Source organism: Pelobates fuscus, chromosome 9 (assembly GCF_036172605.1).
Source record: "Pelobates fuscus isolate aPelFus1 chromosome 9, aPelFus1.pri, whole genome shotgun sequence".
Taxonomy (NCBI): Eukaryota; Metazoa; Chordata; class Amphibia; order Anura; family Pelobatidae; genus Pelobates; species Pelobates fuscus.
The window spans coordinates 141141822-141162947 of NC_086325.1; the positions used below are offsets into that span (position 1 = coordinate 141141822).

At 40.5% G+C, this 21126-nt stretch overlaps 1 protein-coding gene across 1 annotated transcript; it reads right to left on the bottom strand.

Moving 5' to 3' along the window:
* Positions 1-476: 476 nt before the first annotated feature.
* LOC134573108 (long-chain fatty acid transport protein 4-like) lies at positions 477-17363 on the bottom strand. The gene is made up of 11 exons (XM_063432586.1): positions 16975-17363; positions 14713-14871; positions 13470-13539; positions 13293-13384; positions 12005-12114; positions 11412-11621; positions 10822-10948; positions 6879-7016; positions 5522-5686; positions 1514-1660; positions 477-995 (listed from the first exon to the last, which is right to left on the bottom strand). The coding sequence occupies exons 1-11, from the start codon at positions 17360-17362 to the stop codon at positions 838-840; spliced, it is 1764 nt and encodes a 587-aa protein (XP_063288656.1). The 5' UTR covers position 17363; the 3' UTR covers positions 477-837.
* Between the last annotated feature and the right edge of the window lie 3763 nt (positions 17364-21126).

A 21126-nucleotide genomic window follows, 5' to 3' on the forward strand; every position in this document is an offset into this window, starting at 1 on the left:
GCCACTTTTAAGGCTAGCTCTGTACATTCTGCCCACCAACTGTTGTGTAAGACTTGCCCCCTTTAGAAAGAAGAGATTCTTCAACAACCCAAAATGTAAAATTGAACACCCTGGTATGCCTATGTATTTTCCATTCAAGGAATTTTAGATTACATTAAATATATGGAAAAACACAGTACCCCAGAATATAGTGCAGTAGATACATCGTGACATTAGATGTGAATACATAATCTTTTTTCCCCACATACTATGTACATACTCACAGTTGTAAGTTAACTTTCTGGCAATAATTAAAATGATTTATTAATGAATATTAGTTGTAATTCCCTTCATTTTTTTTTTTTGTTCCATTGTGTAGGCAGATTTAAAACGGGGTCTGCATAATACATGTTCTGGATCGTTATGATCAGATCACGTTGTTCTTAAATTAATAAAAATCATGCATTTTTTTGATCTATCATCTAGTGTTTTTTTCACAGGAATGTGGAGGTAAATGAGAACGATGGAGTGTTTTTAGTCACTTAACAGAAAAAAATTAAAAAAAAATTTGTGCAGCTTATCGTAAGTTCGTAGTTCCATTTTCTGTTTTGTTTTTTTAACCAGGCGAACTAAAAATAAATTAGAAGAAAAAATTAAAATAGAAATCTCCCTTTAAACAGCAGGTTCCGGACCCCAAGTCTTTTCTTCCCGATATAGAGCAGAACTGTAATACTTTGGTATGTGAATATTCTTGAATGATGTATGCTCCAGGATTGTTCAGTGATTCCCACCATGTTTACGGCATTTAACCTTTAAACTGACATCATGTGACCAGCAGTCCACCAATGGAGAGAAAGGTTACAGCTTAAACTTCCCTGATTGGATCTTATTATACACCTCTTCGTCCAATGGGATGTACTTTCCTTGCTGAGAGTCCAAAACGTACAACGGATCTTTCACCAGCTGTGGATTGAAACCTTCCTTCCGCATATCAGTTTTCTGGAATTTGTATGTCCCTTGTAAACAGAACGGAAACCATTTTGACACGTGTTAGAGCCTCAGGCGTAGGTTTTACAAAATACGAAAACAGCAAATATACAATGTAACCTTTTCGTTTTCATAAAACTATAAAATGTGTTAAATAGCAATGATTCCATTTATTTTATGTTTAATTAATACCCACACGTTAAGTTTTGATTATAAATGAAAAGGTTAATGAATATCTGGCATAACTGGACATTGGATCACAATAAATAGTACTCATTCCTTCCAACATTGGAAGGTGAGAATGCAGGACATGGTGTTATGTGAGCCAAGAGGGGGTACGGTTATCGAATAAGGGGAGCTGAGATATCCAGGATGGTGTTGAATGCTGTTCAAAGTATTTCAAGGGCTGGATGCTCAGTGTTAATCTACTGGGGAGAGGCGAACAAACCTGGGGTGATGAGCTAGGAGCCTCAATAAGAAAAGGCCCATTGAATCTGGAGCTCACATATATCTTATTTTATTTCACAGTATTTTATCCAGTACTCACCAGTTTTGTTTACTTCTGGCAATAGCCTCAGGAAGACTGGGTGTGCATACCCTGGCAATGCCTGTTTGAGGTCTTTAGCAAATTTGTCAAGGTCACACTGATGGTTGGGGTCAGCAACGGAAGCCATTCCAGCCCTGCCCTCCGTTCCTGGATGAAACAATAGAAGAGGAAATTGAGCATTTTACAATTAAGATCCACATAACACTGACTTTCTAGCCATAACTACCATTGCACCCACACTTTCTATTTCACTTCTCCAAATACTCTGGGGTCACCCTAAACCCTAACCCATCTAACGTATATGTGGGTTTATTTATTAAATCAGTAAATATGGAGAATTGGCAAGGGAATTTCAGACCAGCATGGCTGAATTTCGAAGATTCACAGACAGGAGTTTTTTTCCTAACTGGTCAGTACATACAAGATTATTCAGGACAAAGCAAACAATCATATCTTAACAGCTGTGAGACCGCTCGGTAGTATGGGCACCAGTGGCAGGATTTTAGATATACAGTTTCCATTTTAATACACATCTACTATGTAGATGTAGGGTAATAACTGCTTGATCCAAGGATAAATCTGACTGCCATTCTGGGGTCAAGAAGGAATTTTTTTCCTAGCTTGTTGCAAAATTGGAAGTGCTTCAAACTGGGTTTTTTGCCTTCTTTTGGATCAACAGCAAAAAACATATGTGAGGAAGGCTGAACTTGATGGACGCAAGTCTCTTTTCAGCTATGTAACTATGTAACTATGTACTACTATTAAGTTTACTTACAACATCTATTTCTTGAGTACAGGGTAGGTAACATTCAGGATGTTGAGGACTACAACTCCCCTGATGCTTTGGCAGCACTAGGCCTGCACAAGCATTATGGGAGATGTAGTCCACAACATTTAGATTGCCAACAGTAGTCTACCCTTAGGACTTGGAAAACAGTGAAAAGTTCTTAGCCAACAGAAGTAGCGCACTTTAAAAAAAGCAAAAAAATAAAAAATAATAATAATAATCTTTTATAACAGATAACAGAGGTCCTTTGCAAACCTCACAAAAAAAATATGCACTTTTCTCAAGATAATAGAAACAGAAAGCCACCTACCAGGGCTCCCAGTTCCCCCCATAAAAGGAATTGTGATGCATTGATGTTTGCTCAGCCCAGAGGCATAGTGCCAAGATTATGGTGGCTTTGAAACACAAAGAGCAGAGACATGGCAGCAATGGATAAAGGCAAAAAAATAGTACGTCCCACTAGCAGTGATCTCTCTAAGGTACTATGACAGATGGGACACCCACTATCCTTTATAACCATTGAAGTGGATTACAATGCATGCCAGAGAGAGAGTTCAGTGAGCATCAAAACTGCTTGAGACACTGATCTGAATCCCGGGAATCTTGCAAATGAAGAGTGCAGTCGTCTGAAAAATGCCACTCACTGAAAATACAGAAAAGTAAACAATCACAGTTTAGGAGATATACCCCAATGAAAACAAACATACACGCGTGCATTTAATTATGCATTTTTTCATTGGGGAATATTTGAAAACCGCTTGCAAAAGCTGCAGATTTGTTGTCTGTGACTGTCCAATCACAGATTTCCCAAAGCAGCTCACTGAGAAGTTTTTGCAAAGCAGGTGATCTACGCAATTACCTACCTCTTGAAATTAGCTTCACTGAGCTAGCCAAACCAGGAAGTAACAGGACAAGTAGTCTGATTGACAGTCGGGGGGGGGGGGGGGGGGGGGGGCGTAACAAGGTTAATTTATGAAGAGTGTAACTTTCTATTGAAATCTGCACTTTGTAAAATAAAATTATGGGGGGCGGGAGGGGGGCTTGAACGCCATTTAAAACAGTCGCATGTAACAAGGGCTCCTGGCTTAAATTGCCCTAATCGTAAAATTACTGCTACCTCTGAGGTGCCAACGAATCCTGACTATATTTAGTCCTATCTGGGTCACTCTGGTCACCAGTTGGAGCATTTCTGTGACCAGTGACAGCTAAACTTCGACCCTGCATATCGGCGGCGCAGGGGTTATCCTGGTCCCCACTGGCAGGCTTAACGTACCCTGTCAAAAGCCGATACATGAGATACTACCACAGAGGTGCACACAGCCTGTACAGGCCCAACACACTGCGGCAGACCGAGTGATGCAGAGATTGGACATGCACTTTGACCACTTTTAAGCAAGAGTGGAAGCCCGACTGAAAGCAACAGTGCCTCAACACCAGGAGGGAGAACATAATAGCGAGACAGGGGCATCTGGGCCTCCTTTGGGTTAAGCTAGCCCATATGCACCTGTGCCTCTTGACACTGGCCGGCTCAGGCTGAAAGCCACTCAGGGCATCACACCATTACTACAACCACACAAGCAGAAGCCCTGTCGACGCCAGCAGTGACAGACCACCAGGATCTCCAGCCAAGTCCCAAAAGGGAAGAATATGGACACTAAAAGCACCCAAGCCCGTGGTTCCGGGATCAGGGCTGGGGAGAAGAACCAGCCGCAAAGTATTGTGACCACTCTCCCTTTCCAAACCTGGGCATCAGCTGAACTGGGACCTGCTATCTGGGACACAAATCTAATTTGCCTATGACATCTCCTTAAAGCCCCTTCAAGCCTGTCTACACTTCCTTGTGTACCCCGAGTTATTTGGGCTAGCTATGGTTTTTTTTCTTTTCCTCTAGTGGTACGGTTATTAATAACACTGTAAGCAGTACAGTAATGTGTAGCTGGGATTTATCTTTTTTGGGCATTTACTGACTGTCTGTAACTTGACAGCTTTATTTTGGTGCTGACCAACCTTGCAACCTTAGTGTGCCCCAACGTACAGTGGTGTTTTCCACTACCAGATACTCACATGTCTATTAACACCTCGCTGATTATCTTTGCTATCTCACTATGGGGTAGCGCAGGCAGTTAGCCTTTTCACTAGTATATGTGTCCACTGTGTATTTCTAATAGCCCAGCCTAATTGACCGAGAGTTTACAGTTTTAGTTTCCACTGTGGGTTACAAGATGCTCATTTGCCTATCGAAGTCAGAATTAGCCGATCCTCACAGAGTCTAGTTCAGCAAGTATCTCAGAGCTCTTCAGGATTTTCCCTACAGCTACCCACGGATTAGACATGTATGCTTCACTATTTTTTTGTATTAATGTAAAAGGACAGTAATCTTGACATTCTAATAATAGGCATTCCATTACTCACTGTTGCATGCAGCAGTCACCTAGTACCATCCCTATGTGCATGGGAGTTTATTAAGTAGGGACCCAGTGGATTTATTTTCTTACCCATTGTCTGGCATAACTTGTATTATCTTTTATACTACTCTAACTAGCCTGTCTATATATCTTGTTTTACTTCCTGCCCCCCAAAAAATGTGCAGCTTCTTATGACATTTCCTGCATAAGTTTTAAACCGGTTTTCTCCTAGTTTGTTATTACATCAAATGTCATTGCCAATACTTATGTGTACCTCGGCACTTCAACAATAAAGAATTTAAAAAAAATTAAGAGGACACATTCTTCACGCATAAAGTACTTAAGCAAACCAGACTGCTTTAGGGGTTTGGATTGATTTTGGAGAATGGAGTGCAGCTGTCTGAGAAACACCACGGCTTACATTTTGCAATGCCAGAAAATGGGAAAAAATGAAGATGCACTCTTCACGCATAAAGCACTTCACTAAACTAAAGTACTTTTTTTTTTTATTGTTTTTTATAATATGGGAAATACTGCCACCTGGTGATTACCTTGCACATTGAAAGTAGCACTAAGCAAAGCATTTCATGGTCTTTGCTAGTAGCTATACAAAAGAATGTGAGGTCATTGTTCACCGTACGTTTAACTTGGCTTGTTACAACTTCTTGTTTGTCAGTCCGCCTATATTGCAGCTCTGCTGAATGTGTTGCCACATTATAAACAATAACAATCATTAAACAAAAGAAATTCAAAACAATATAGATTTCGTGAACCAGGGCTGATTCACTAGGTCTCATAAAAACACTTCTATATTACCTGGCACCTCCACTCCATAGACTACCACATCTGCTTGTCCGAGAAGCCGACTTAATGTTCCTTCCACTTCAGTAGTGGAGACATTTTCTCCTTTCCACCGGAATGTGTCCCCAGTACGATCCCGGAAGTACATGTAACCCAACTCATCCATCACCAGGACATCTCCTGTGGGGATTAGGATAAAAAAGTTGAAGATAAGAACAGAGACTTTTCTCAGGCTATCAGCTTTCCGAGGACCCTCTTAGGCTATGCACTGGGGTTTATTCCCTAACTTCAGAATTGCAAAATTTAGACCAATAAGGATCTATAGTCACAGCATGGTCTATAGTCACAGCATGGCTATTTAAGTGTTACATTTGCCATTCAGATTTCAATTCATTACATTTTTTAATGAACAACCTGTTTGTCAGCTGCAGGGCCGCCACCAGAAATTTTGGGGCCCCTAACTGAGCTCAGGATCTGGGCCCCTGGGGGCCCGCCTCCAAAACCACCCGCAGAGACTGCCTCCAAATCCCGCCCACAGGAATACACGCACAGACACAAACACATTCACTGATACAAAAAGACACAGATACACATACACACACACACACACACATACTGAGACATACACACATACAGACACAGGCGTACATAGTGACAGACACATACTAACATACAGACACACATGCATAAGGACATACAGACAGACATGCATACTGACACACACATTCATAATGACATGCAGACATACATACACTGACATTCATACACACATAATGACATGCATACAAATAGACATACGTGCATACAGACATACATACACACATTCATGACATACAGACATACATACACACATTCATAATGACATGCAGACATACATACACTGACATACACACACACACAGACAGGCAGACGCACACATAGACAGACACACAGACATTCACACACAGCTCATTTCCCAGCCACCCTCCTGTTTCTTACCTTGTCTTTGCAGGAGGGTGGCTGGCTGGGGCTGATGGGACTGGTAGCCGGCTGGCTCTCCCTCTTCAATGTCGGGCAGGTGCTCCTCCCGCGCGGAGTGAGCTGGGAGGAAGTGGTCACTTCCTCCCAGCAGCACTTGCGCTGCGGCGGCATTTATTATTTTTTTTTTAAAGGGGCCCGGTCGCGCTATACCTCGTCCACAGCGCTGACCGGGCCCCTGAAGATATGGGGCCCATCGGGTGGCCCTAAGTGCATGGGCCACCCGATGGGCCCCATCAGCGTGCAGTTCCGCCGCCGGCCCGTTATGGTTGTCACCCCCTGATGGCGGCCCTGGTCAGCTGTGTATAAGCCATCCAGCTAAAGTTACTCTTCAGTCACTCTACTGCAGACTCACCTGTGAGATAAGCCATGTCCCCACGTTTGAAGACATTATTTGCGATCTTCTTATTGGTTGCGTTCTCGTTGACGTAACCATCAAACCTGCGCAGCGGATCTGACTGTATGATGCGTCCAACCAGCTGCCCTGGCTCCCCTAGTGGTCAAACACATACAAGTTTTATTTAAACAATACGTATTTTTTTTTTAATGTTTTTTTATTTTTTTACTTAAGGCAAGACTGTAAAGCAGATAAAGATCAGTTTAAATAACGGAAATATAAATGCCACAGAACGCTGTGATGCACAGATCTTGAAAATCGGTCTTTTTGCCGTTGAGAAGTTGCACGTCATTGCTTTTGTTTGTATAGGTTGATTCTCAGAAAAATATATTTAAAAATAAAAAAAATTGAAAGCAAAAAAAACTCAAAAACAAGAGACAGGATTTTGTATTTGTGTTAAGCATTTCTCTCCCCTTACCTAGAAATACTTGCCTAAGGAGCCCCTATATTAGAAGTTTAGAACTGACGATAGAAGCACATTATATAGATTACACTTGCTGATGCAAAGAGGGAACCAATACACTGGATTGACATTCTGCTATTACAAACATGTCCTATACCATTATCAACATTATCACAATTATTCACTCAAATTATCAGGAATTTAAAGTCAATTTCAAATTTCATTGAATATAACTTAAAAGGAACACTCCGCTGTTTATTTTAAGTGAACGATATAGTAAATATACCCAAATAAAACATGCATGTATTTTAAGTGAACGATATAGTAAATATACCCAAATAAAACATGCATGTATTTTTACTGCATATTTTCTTTGAGGTTATGTGAAGACTCCTCTGTTTCCCCAGCACAGACTTTCAGTGCACGTGAATATGACTTTTCTATGCATTTCAATAGGTTTTAAGTAAGACGAAGGAAAGCAGGCACATGCAAGCCACATCCATTAGCCGTTGGAGCTAACAAAAGCGGGTGAAAACCCCCTTTGCTCTCTGAGTGACAGTCAGGGAGGGGTTTCTGCATCAAGTTATAAGAATTTGTATTGAAATCCGCACTTTTATAAACTGCCACAAATATAACAGGCTCCAGACACAGCAAGCTGAAGTGCTCGTTTGAGTGATGTATTTAATAACATGCACCCACGAATGGCAGGTTCAAACCTCTTTTGCTCACAATCATATTTATTAAAGGGACACTATAGGCACCTAACCACTTTATCTCATTGAAGTGGTCAGGGTGCAGTAATCTGTCCTACTTAGGCCTGCAATGTAAAAACATTGCACTTTCAGAGAAACTGCAATGATTATATTACAGGGTTAAGACTGCCTCTCAAACAGCCAGTAGAGTGCTTCCTGCATTTCCACGCTCTGCATGAGGACGTCCAGCATCTTCTAAATCCCCATAGAAAAGCATTGGGTCGGGGGCGGAGCCTGACCAGCTTCCTGACTAGACGCATGGTCACAGAGCTCCTGCAGATAACTACGATTAATCGCATAAAAAGCGACAAAACGGGCACCCACACCCGCGAGACTAACCTACCTGAGATCAGTGTGCCCCACTGAACCTCCTGATACCACTCGGAAGAAAATCGGAGCACGGAACCTAAAGATGCGTGATCGCGGCCTGCGGGCACCGGACCTGGGGAGAGACGGACACTTTCCCCGTCCTCTCGTTAGCAGCCCAGGAGGCATGAAGCTCCCCCCCCCCCGGACCAGTGGGGGATATCCCGGTCCAACCCTGGGAGAAAGCTTGGCTACCCAGGAAACAATCGACGGACCAACATAGCAGGCCTACAACTTTAGAGCATAGTAAAATGGCGGACGCCACGTGTAAAGCAAGCGGGAAGGAAGAAGTACCTTATATAATGACACGGCTAGAACGTACCTTTACAGCCTTCTGGATAAAGCTAGCTGACAAGATGCAGCAAGCCCAGCCCCAGGAGGCAGGGGTGAAAATACCTAAAGGGCCACCATATAGCCCCAACCATAAACAAACAACACCTAAGCTGAAAGGACCTAGCAAGGGGCACAGGAGACAGCAACAACCCCGAGCTCGGAAAGCCGCCAAATTCAGCCAACCGCTCCATAAGCTGCAACAGCACACTCGAGGGGCCTGCACATGGCCGGCACCAAGCGACAGCAAGAAAACTTACCGACGCTCTACCCAAGTGCAGCGATACACAGCCGCATACAGCACTCTGAAGGGCCATATCTTTACATCAAGGGGACACATAGAACCTCATACCCGCCAAACAGCATGGAGAGTAAAGAAACTGTCACACTTTAAAGAATGCAGCCCCACCGCCCAAGGCACTCACACCGGACCAGGAGGAAAAGGAATAGTCCCTGTTACATCCATGAACCGTGACGCCAAGGCCCCATGCAGCCAGATCAACAGGGTACTGGACTGTGCAGCCTGCCCGGAAGGTATAGGTTAACCCTGGACTTAAAATCGAGCAGACATACAGGGGGATGTCTCTACCTGCTGTCGCGTTTGAGGACATTACCATTGACAACACCCTTTTAATGTATGAAGCCGAAGCCCCGAGCATGTGTTTAATGCAAAGTTCCCTGCATCTTTACTTAAACCTGGCCTCACGCCAGACGTTATTAGATATGTCTAACACTATTGCATTATTATTTTTTATAGTAACTTTGCGCCTTATTGAACCGATTAGCCTGTTTCCCCTAGCAAGCAATAACCGAATGTCCACACTGTCTCGCATTATTCTTAAACTAAACGCGTTACAATATTATACAACATTGTTGTATTAGTTAAGTTGGATGTTTTGTTTAGCCAGACGACTACTGATAACTGTTGACCCCGGAATAATCATAGAGAAAAAACTGTGTGACTACGCATACCACGGTTAAACTTTATTATTTGATAACATAAAACATATATACATCATGTTCCAGCCTGACAACCATCACGCACATAGGCCTACTAGCCCGCACGCAGGGTAGAAAAGAACCATATTATATACCTGTTTATATCTTGACATGCTTAGCTTTTCACCTGTGACATAAAATTATGCTTGAACTAACACAACGCAAAGCGTTTGACTAATAAGCAGACATGTTGGTTTACCCTGTGATTGCAGGCTTGTCCCTTAAAGCTTACTGACACCCTACAGGTAACCCACGAGGAACTAAGCATTTAGAAATTGTGCCGATCGTTCGCAATTCACGATTAACTTTAGCATTAGGATCTCATGCAAAATCGTTATTAGACAAGCATGTATAACCTGATTGTTATTTTATTATTTTACTCTGTTATGCCTATCTATGCTTACTCTTGAATTTCTTACTTAAAAAAAAAAAAAAAAGTGCAACGCATCTTGAAACTGACACTGAAATGTCACCAATCGTTGATTACTGTAACATTTTATGCCGGTATTGAAACGTGTAATTATCTACGCACTTTCAAAAATAAAGAATTAAAAAAAAAAAAGAAAAGCATTGGGTCAATCCTTTCCTAGGGAGAAGGCCTAATGTGCGTGGCGCTCATGCGCAATAGGTTGCCCTGACCCAGGAACCAGGTAAGTGTTTAAATGGTGGTGGGGAGGAGCGGAGGAACACTTTAGTGTTAGAAACAGAGTTTTGCATTTCTAACACTATAGTGTTCCTTTAAGACATTCTATTAAAATTGCATGACTCAGTGACCACAAGCAATGTACAGGTGAGAGTTTTCTTAATGTCCATAAATGTACTGCTGAATAAGTTTCCTTTGTTTCCTGTAATGGGAAGATAAAATTGCACTGCATCGAATTTGCATTCATAGAATGCAGCCAAAGCAAGAATTCACAGTCCCTCGGTTTTCAGAAAATATAGAATGCACCCCCATGGCATGATTCTAGAGGCAGACCGGCCTCTGCATGATACAAGTTTGCAATATCATATTTAAAACTGATTTTTGTTTCCTATAACGGCATTAACTCACCTGGCTTGCAGGGTATACAGATGCCCTCAGGGGTTCGGATCAGTTCCATCGTCTCCTCATTCACCTTCATTAACCGGATTGGATACACAAAGGGAAGAATACGACTGTTGAACCCACAGGATCCCACCTGCATAGAGCAGATTTCAGAATAACGTTACACAGAGATAAACCCTGGTTTACACAGAATGTATGGCCAATGTCTGGAACAGAGGTTATTGTGAATCAAGTTTCGCATGATACTTCGTGGGATACATGGCCCACAACTACGTCTGCCATCACAACATACATGAAATGGCAGATTACCCATCATTCACTAGTACGTCATGATACATGTGTTCCAGCATAGCAAGCTGCAGGGTCAAAGGTTAGGTATTTAAGGGACTGAGAGACCAGGTGTCAAAGACAGATATGCAGCAGACTTTGGGGCTGTATTAAAATCATGGTACCCACCACAATGGCTCATTACAAGCAACCTTATTTAGAGGAGCAGCACAAATAGCCTCATTATTCTACTTCGGAATTGAATGACATCTTTATTTTGACAGATTAGACCAGATTGAAATAATAAATGTGATGCAGGAAGCAATTACATTATTGTCGAAGTTTCCCAGGCTACAGTTACACTCTGTGGCTCCATAGAACTCTGCTATCTGTGGGATATGGAAGCGAGAAGTAAACTCCGTCCAGATGGCGGGACGCAAACCGTTTCCAAGCGCCATGCGTACACGATGCTTTCCTTCTGCCTCTCGCACTGGCTGGTTCAGGAGATAGCGGCAGATTTCTCCGATATACTGAACAATCTACAAAAGTGGGGAAGTAGTTCATAAATGAAAAGCATTACAAGTTTTAAAGCGAACTGGGGTTTAATTGCTAAATAAGGAATTGTATTATAGAGACAAAATAAATGCAAATTTTAGGTAAAACACTCAAATTGAAGATTTTTTCCAGTTACATTATTCTGGCCAACAAAACTGCAGTATCCTTGTAAGTCCTCCATAATTACCGATTTTGCCAATAAACCCCCAATAGAGCAGCTAAGCTGTAGACAGGCCATAGCTACTTAGGGCTGTTTTGATACTATGTTTTTTAATATGTTCAACCAAACAAAATGCCAGCAGTGTGTTATGGGAAATCGAGTCAGACAGTTTCATGGTCCAGGGATGTCCGTTTCCAATACACTTACCGTGCAGTTGTATTTTACACAATCATCCCAGAAACGGGAGGCAGAGAATTTCCTCTTTATAACCACGGTCATACCGTTCAGAATACACTGACCCATCCCAACTATATTACCTGCGGGGTAAACAAAAACACTTAGAGGAGAGTTTCTGAAATGCATACTTCTACGAAAACCCCCCAGAGATAAATGAGAACTACATCAGGGTAGCCAAGGGGCAGCTCTCCATCTGCTGAAGTACACCAACCCAGGAACTCTGGACTAATTGCAAACTAAACACCAGATATGTTAAAAACTCCCACTTTGCAATGCTTCGTGGAGGATCATGGAAGTTGAATTTAGTAGCAGCTATATAGCTGCACGTTGGCTAGCCCCTTCATTATTTTATTACAGGCTTCCAAAAACTCCGGCCCTCCAGATGTCACTGAACTACAACTCCCATGATTCTCAGCCTATTTCATTAATAGAATCATGGGAGTTGTAGTTCAGCAACATCTGGAGGGCCGGAGTTTGGGGAAGCCGGTTTTATTATTTTACATTGTACTTGGGTGAGTGGGAGGGGGAGATTGCAGGGTTTTGGCGACCCCACTAGCACACTCAGCCCAGCAGCCAGCACACACAATGGCTTATTATATACATATTGCTAATCTATACAAATGTGCTTAGAATAGGCATTCCGATTTCCCCCCTTTAAGAAAAAGAAAAAAGAAAGTCACTTCAAACAAATGTACTAGCAAAATCCGAAGCAAATGACAGCGAGCGAATAAAAAAAATAAAAAATATATATATATATATTTAAATTAATCTTCTTCACTCTTTTAAGGTCTCCAAGTAACTCTGGAATTCCAAGACTTAATGTCAAAATGCTTAAAATATGTACGTATGCACCACCCTATAACAGCTATTGAGCATAGTGCGGCCATAGAATGGCAACAGGCAGGAGATATAAACCTTTTACTTGTAACCCATCACCAATCAAAGTGTTAGGGATGCGGCAAGCTCACTGCAAAGCAAAGCACTATGCATGCCGCTGACAGTGAAAGGGTTAAGATATGCATGTGCTTCCAGTTTTGATAGCACAATGTATTGATGGATAGTGTTTTCACTATACGGTTATAGAGCCATCCATTAAGCAGTATTTACAGTAGAATGACAAAAGGTATTAAATCAACCAGTTGTCATACATAGATAAGATTTGCAGCGTTTGCTGTGATGATAGTGCTTTCAGTGGGGATGCCATAATTCTAACTGTGTACATCTCAATACCAAAAAATTGTGAATGTGATCTCTCTACCTGCGGAGTGGTAAAGAGGAAGACAGTCATACATCACGTCATCAGACCGCATTCCAAAACCATAAAACACCAGTGCTGCCATTCTGAAATATCTGCAAGGAAAGTGCATGTCACCAGGGGGGCTCCATGTGCTCAAACAACAAGGTCGGGGGAAGAGGTGGGCCTGATGGTACTCACCTACTGTGCACGACGATAGCCGCTTTTGGTAGTCCAGTTGTACCGGATGTGTAAATATAAAATAATTTATCTGGAAAGGAGGAATTTAGGAGAACAATGAAATGAAAATAAAGTCTCAAATATCAGTGCAAATTTAGAAGAAATCTTTTAAAGCATGATCTGTTTTCCATAAAACTGGTGGGTCAGTTTGGTGTACCTTAAAGGAACACTTTAAGCACCATAACCACTACAGCCCATTGTCTTGGTTATGGTGCCATGGTGCGCTCCCTGAGGAAGTAGTAAAACTGTTTAATACCTTGCAGTCTGCTGAATCTCCTGCAAGGAACTCTTGTTAGCTGCACTCAGTAAAGTCATGATGTGCAAGGCTGGCTAATTGGCCCAGCCTTACACAGCCGGGCTTAGTTCAGTGGTCGGGATTCCAGCAGTAGACGGAGCGGCAGACACCTCCTGGGAGTCCGGTAAATTGCCAAACCATTCTTCAAATGGCTTGACTAATTACTGTAGGACGGTACCATACCACTACAGAAAACTGCTGTTCTTATGATCCTTGCGGCATTCCTTTAAAGAGCTGAAAGATTTTAATAGGAGCACCACAGAACCTTATATATTTTGCTTCTTTGGTAAAAGAAGTAAGATCACTGATCATTTGCTGGGGTGTGCATGGATAGGGTTCATGTGTGCCTCCAGTTTAAATATCGCTTAGGCTGGACTGAATGCAGCAAAGTAAATCTCAAGATGCACACATGTTTTCAACCATGTAGGTGGTATCGTTATTAATTTGTTTTCTTCTATTAGATCAGCAGATAATAAAATCATACGACAACACATTTCTGTATGCAGCGAATTTATGCTTTTTTTTCCCCACTTTCGTCTTCTAAGTAGTTTAAAGGAACACGGTCTACTTCCCTGCCGTTCTCCACCTATGGGATGGAATAAGTTTAACCCTATCAGAAGAATGCCCTTACCTGACCCAAGACAACACAGTTGACATCATTACAATAGAATGCATGGCATGAAAACCAGCGCGATCTTTGTGAATATGCCCTTAAGCCAATTTTCACATTTTCTAGAGATTACAAATTATTGAGTCTTGAGATCAGATTTTGACGTTAGTCTGTCTTGAGCATGATGGGGACTAACTACTTAGTCGACGCAATAATGATAACGTTTATTTATTTTGTTAATCAAAGTGGCAGACTTACGGTCTCACAGCGTGTGACCCTTTTAAACTGGAACACTGTACCTGTAAATCCCCTTCCAGGGTCCTTGGGTGGAAGCCGTGATGCACTCTGCAGTAGGGGCGCCAGGAACTCTGTCCTGGAGGGAACAATTGCTGGGTCACATTCGCCATAGCAGTAGAGACGCACGGATTTCCCCATCATGGAGGAGACGTCAGACATTGCTGGGAACACAGAATGTTTATACAATTAACACTAAATCAAAAAGCCAAACACAATACAAAGCCACAAAGAAAAAAATATGTGTATGCCCAATAAATATATAGTAAAGGGTTGTACACATCCCCTGGTGCAGAAGGGTCATCAGGCAGACAAAAACTAAGTATATGAAAGTCCACACTTAGTATTGTGGAAAAAGAGTATTGTTTGTATTTTACATATGTTCTATGTACTTGCTAAGAATACATAATATTTAGAGTACGTTTGGGTGTTTCTCATTTAAAGTGGGAACCGTGCACAATTCCAATAAAAAATAAAAAAAATATAAAAATTAAGGGAAAAAAAATAAAAATCTCCAGTTCAGCTATTTTCACCTAACTTTTGAAAATGACCTGTCAAATCCACAATTTCTGATTTAGTAAATAAGCAAGCCCCTTTCTGCTGATGCCATGCTACTCCTACATGGTAGGTATAAATAAAACGTAATTATCTCATGTGTCTTCCTGTCCTGAAAAAGACCAGAATGGCACTTGCCAATCAATAAAAGTGATTAATTTAGATTGGAACGCTCACATTTGAGATATAAATAAAATAAAAATAATTTTTTCGATTATTTAATTTACATCGTATATCTAGCCGTCCTGGCACAACCAGAGCATACCATGTAAAGTAAAATGTATAAAACTAAATAAACAGGTAACAGTATCTAAAATTGAATGAAATACCTATGGGCAGCTATATACTAAACCAGAGGGCCTAAAGGTAAACACAGGTAATGATTAAAAAACAAATATAGTGTGAGCACTCCTATAGGGGAATGAATGAGTAAAATAATCTTACACATGATAAAGATAACATCTAATAGTACCACCAGATAAAAGACACATCAACTCAAAGCAGTAAAAATTGTCAGTCATACATAGATACAAATCTGCACAGTGGCTAAGTTGCAATGCCATAAGGACAACTCCAACATCAAAGCCGGTGTAACTAGATGTATCAAATGTAGGTGTAATATAAAATCAGATTATACACCATAAAAACAAAAAATACAATGTAAAAATGTTTTATATATAAATATATATAAAAAGGGAATGTTCACTAAACAGTGAAGAGGAAATAAATAAAACTATGATAAAACGGTGTGAAAAAAACGACAGAAAAATCTATACAAAATATCACAGAAAAACAATACCATACTAAAACTAGCATATATCAGACAAAGTCAGCAGTGGATCACATAGGTGTCCTGTGCCCGTGGGAGCCCCCTCCACCAATCCAAGGGATGCTGGCGTAGCAGATAAAAATACAAAAGGAGGTTGTCAGAATTGGAGATCTCAGCGAGCTCTACCCAGTATATGGTATATAACACTGATGAAAAAAATATAAAAAACACTGTACCATACAGGAGGTGTATGTCTGGGGAGCACAAACAGCTGAGATATCGTGGTGTGCCCCGGCCGGGATCTTCAAAAAAGGCTGCGGCTGCCTTAATGGAGCGGTGTCAAATGATCTGGTTTCAAACAGCCAGTCTACGCATTTCGTCCTTTTCAGGGACTTTATCAAGACTTATTACCATGTAAAGTAACACAACAACCATAGCCGTCTGTTGCTTTTGGATTAGTATGCGCTCATCATTTGTTTGCATTCCTGCAACTGTACAGAGCTATGGATTATGTAGGCGCTATATAAATACTTAATAGTAATAATGGTGCCGTTAGACATGCCAATGCGATTGAGAGAATCCCCGACATCATAATCAGGGTCATTCACTAAAGTGAGAATTTCAAATTTAAGGTCAAAATAGCCTAAATGGAAAAAAATTAATTAATAAGCAACTGAAAAACTTAACATAGTACATAGTTGTCCAGGTTGAAAAAAGCCTAAAGTCCATTAAGTTTATCCTTGAAACCCATTCAGTAAGGGCAGTTGATCCAACAAACTCACTTTACATTGCTTGAGCAATTTAGTGAAGGGCATCATATATAAATAGTGAAGAAAAAAAAATTCACTTGTTTAATGGCAAAAAACAAACAAAAAAAAAAAAAAACACACGCTCTCAAAAGGTTAAGCATATGTGACCAGAATTTGACCGATCACCTCCTCACCTTGGGACATCTCCTTCCCGAACACCACAGCTTTGGAGTTTGAAACGCTGAAGCAGTGCTCCAGGGCATCGAGACGCAAGTTGAAGTTGATGAGAGCGGCCTCCACTCCGATTTTTGCCATGCCCAGCCACAGACCCACGTACTCGTTGCAGTTTTCCATAAACAGCCCTATCACATCCCCAGAGCGATACCCTTCAGCATGAAGGAAGTTAGCCACCGCATTGGAGAAGTCATCAAGCTCTTTGAATGTCCACGTTGCATCCGAGCCTTCGAAGATGAGCGCGGTTTTGTTTGGGTGGCGTTTCACGCATTCCTTGAATATCCTGGGGATTGTGCTCTTCTCTCGCAGGTGCTTTTTGACTTGCAATTTCACCCTTAACAGCGTCATGGCACCACTGCAATAAAACAAGTGTGCATATTTAACATCTAGTTCCTTCAGCTGCTAATACACAAAGGCTTAAAATAAAATAAAAAACATGATCAAACGAAAAAGGTGCATATCTAGACAAAAAACAGCTTTAATCGCAATTTAAATTTCCTCCCCACAAACATAAAAACAAAGCTATTTTCATGACAAGAGTTCCACATCTGGTCAGTTTGTGATTAAAAATGTTTTTATTTGAGACAAGTACACTGCAATACGCAAGCGGAGGGGGTTAGGGGGGGGGGGGCTGAATAAGTTGGCTAATTTGACATAAACAAAAAAAAAAGGCACATTTATTTTTAATTTTAAGGCATATATTCATGTAAACACCTAATTGTAGAGAACTGAACACAGAAATGTAAGCAAAAAGTGCTTATTTGGAAAATAGTTTGACTATTTTATCTTAAATTATGCAAAAAAAATTAAATTAACTACAATCTGGTGTTTAGTGAATACCCATTGTACAGCGCTACGGAATCTGCTGGCGCTATATAAATAAATAAAATAATAATAATAAACCCTGGAAGGAAGCAGACTTTAAAAGAGTTGCCAACGTTGATCTGGTTTTATTGAGAGAGGTCTGGCTTGGAGTGCACTGTGTGAGATTATCTATAAACTATCTGGATTCTTGGTCTTTCATTTCTAGACAGCCTTGGACAGAGTTCAGCTTTTATCAGCTATTAGAACCAGGAACATAGAATAACAACAACTGGTGTATTATAACTGCAAGGTACGAAAGAGGGCAATGATCTGAAAGTTCTAAGACTCAGGTGCAATGACAGCTCTCTGAAATAAAACAGTTTTAGAGATCACAGGCAACATTAATTTCCAATATCTTCTGTCATCATCAGCACTGGGAGGTGGGGGGTTACGATTTGTATAAAGACATCTAAATGGTCTTTTTTTTTTTTTTTTTTACGTGAACAAAATGGATTGCATTTGTCAATTATGTACTCAAAATGATGAGTTTTTAATTCTCTTTTAAAGCCTTTTTTTCCTCATATGGCAGATGATGCGAGATACAAGATGGTAGCCAAGTGTAGTTTAATAAATGGAACCAAAACATTCTGCATATTTGCTCCTAATTTGATAGATAATATGCGACATAAAAAAAAAAATAAAAAAAAATGAGATGACGTCTTTACTTTTATCACACAGGGATGTATTTGAAAAGGAATGTTTTTATATGTAAAAGCACACATTAATTGTGTTGCAAGTGCACAATGTTTGTCACAGAAACACTTTATAAAGTCTTTAATTATTATTATTACTGGCATTTACAAAGTTCCAACATATCCCACAGTGCTGTACAATTGGGGGAAAAGACAATACAATATACACAGACCGATATACAAAGGGTTGGGTTTATTTCCAAAGGTTGAAACTGCAGAGAATGGACAAGAAAATTGCAAATTTGAGACCAAATTCTTAAAATTTGCAGGTTTATGAATCACCCAGATTGAGTTGGAACAAACTGGTAGCTGTATATGTTAACACAAAGATAAAGCGTCGCAGCAGTCGCTTAGTATCCAACAGCTTAAAATCCATAGTAAAAACAAAGAGAACGTTACCTGCGCTCTGGCCTAAATCCCCATGTACATTTAAACAAAATGGAGGCTCTTTAGTTTTATTCCAATGGCCATTTGAATATATAAGCTCACCAGCCACGTCAAGGCAAGCCTCAATAGGTGAGTTCCTACACTAGCCATTAGATATGCTGATATCATCTAAGAATCTCCGGTAAGACAGGAAGGGGTGTTTTATAAACCCTTTCACATTTAACCCTTTAAAGGGCTTCTACACATACAATAAACTTTGCTGGTATCAGACAAAGTGTAAACATCTCTGATGAGACATGAAGGGGTGTTTTATAAATATGTTGCATTTTTACCCAATTCATACTAATTCTACTTCTGTTTTATCCTCTCTCTGTGTTTTGTACTTTACTCTGTTTTTATAGATAATATTTATACACTAGTTTATGCATAAGGGTTATTTAACATGTATAATATATGGATTTTTAATGAAAAATGTGGGGGGATGTTTTATGAAATATTGTCTATTTAAATATGTTCCCTTCTCTTCCCCCCTGTATTATTTTGATGTTTGAGGGACGTTTTTGAGTATTTCTTATGTTTTATGCCGCAATTACATCGGTTTTAATGGAGGACGTTTCCTACACGTCATCCTCGCCGAAACCGGAAGTAGTGTCAGGACGTGATGACGCAGGAAGTCCTGACGCCGGAACCCGGAAGAGAAGTGCCGGTGATCGGCGAAAATGGCGCCAAGAATTTGATTTAAAAGGAACTTCATGCCAGAACAGAAGACAGCACCTCTGAAGAAGGCTTTGTGCCGAAACGCGTAAGGTGGACCCGGAGGACGTTTTGGGACATTTATTTCAAGTTTTTATGGGACTTTCCTAATTCAATTTTATTATCTTTTCGTTTTAAGTATAATTTAGTTTATCTTGTTTTAAGAATCTATATTAAAATTTGGTGTGCAATCTACAACCTGCGTTCCTGTGTGTTGCACTAACCTTGGGAAGACACCCATCAAGTTTTGTCCCTGTTCCAGTCTCTGGGAGATTTCTTCTGTTCAAGGCGTGTAGCTTGGGCCAGCTTCTAATTGGCTCCTCGTTTGTGAGTGCAATTTGCCCCTTTTTTTTTTTTTTTTTTTTTAATTCTTTATTTTTGCACACGACAGGTAAGGCAAGAGGAATACAACTGTGTGGCTTGCGCAGAAGCCGAAATACAAAGAATAATAGTGCAACCATAACGATTAACATCAGCACACCCGACAAGCCACTCTATACTTCCTACATTACTTGCCTCCTATCGAGGATTTTTAATTCTTCATTTTTACCCAAGATATGAGCAGCAAGATTTCAGTAATGTTTAGGCTAGCGCAGAAGCCCTTTTTGAATAGAATCTTACAGTGATATAGTGCACAAGAGTACATATAAATAAGCCTCTCTTTGGTTTCTTCGTTCTTCGCCACCTATCTAGGGTTTTATAATTATTCCAGGCTATGTAGCTGAATATGGAGCTCTAACTCTATGCGCCAGGTCTACCTTTAAGCATCCTCGTTTCTCCGTTTGTTGAAACATGCCCGGGAGACAGATAAAATAATATACAAAAAAAGGAAAAATACTAAGAGGAATGAGACCTAAGAAGGAGATATACCCCTATATACTGATGGGCCGAAGCCCATATAGGCCAGATCAAGGCCTGAAATAGGACTGAATTAGGAGAAAATAGAAAAGACTAGGAGAAGAAGAATAGGGAGAGAAGGAAAAAGAGAAAAAGCAGGTGTAGCCAGGGAAAGAAAAAAGGGGGGGGGGGGGCCTGGGGAGGGCCGGTCAAGGTAAACAGAGTCTAGGACACCGTCAGTATCCCGCGGTTGCCCCTTTTTTAAATTTCATTTATTTTGACGTTATTACCCTATATTGTGTTTTTTCCCTTTTAGTGTTATCCTACAAGTGGGTAATATTATCCGTTCTTTTATTTTGAGTGCGCTCACCACTATTCTTTATTTTATCATGAATTAATGAATACATATATATATATATATATATTTTTTTTTTTTCATTATATATGTATACACACACACGCGGGAGGCAGAGAGGTAAACAGTACTGTATATATAGACATACATACCTGTACACTGCATTCTGCAATACTCTGTTATTTTGGCAAAAACCACACACACACACACAGTCAGGTCCATAA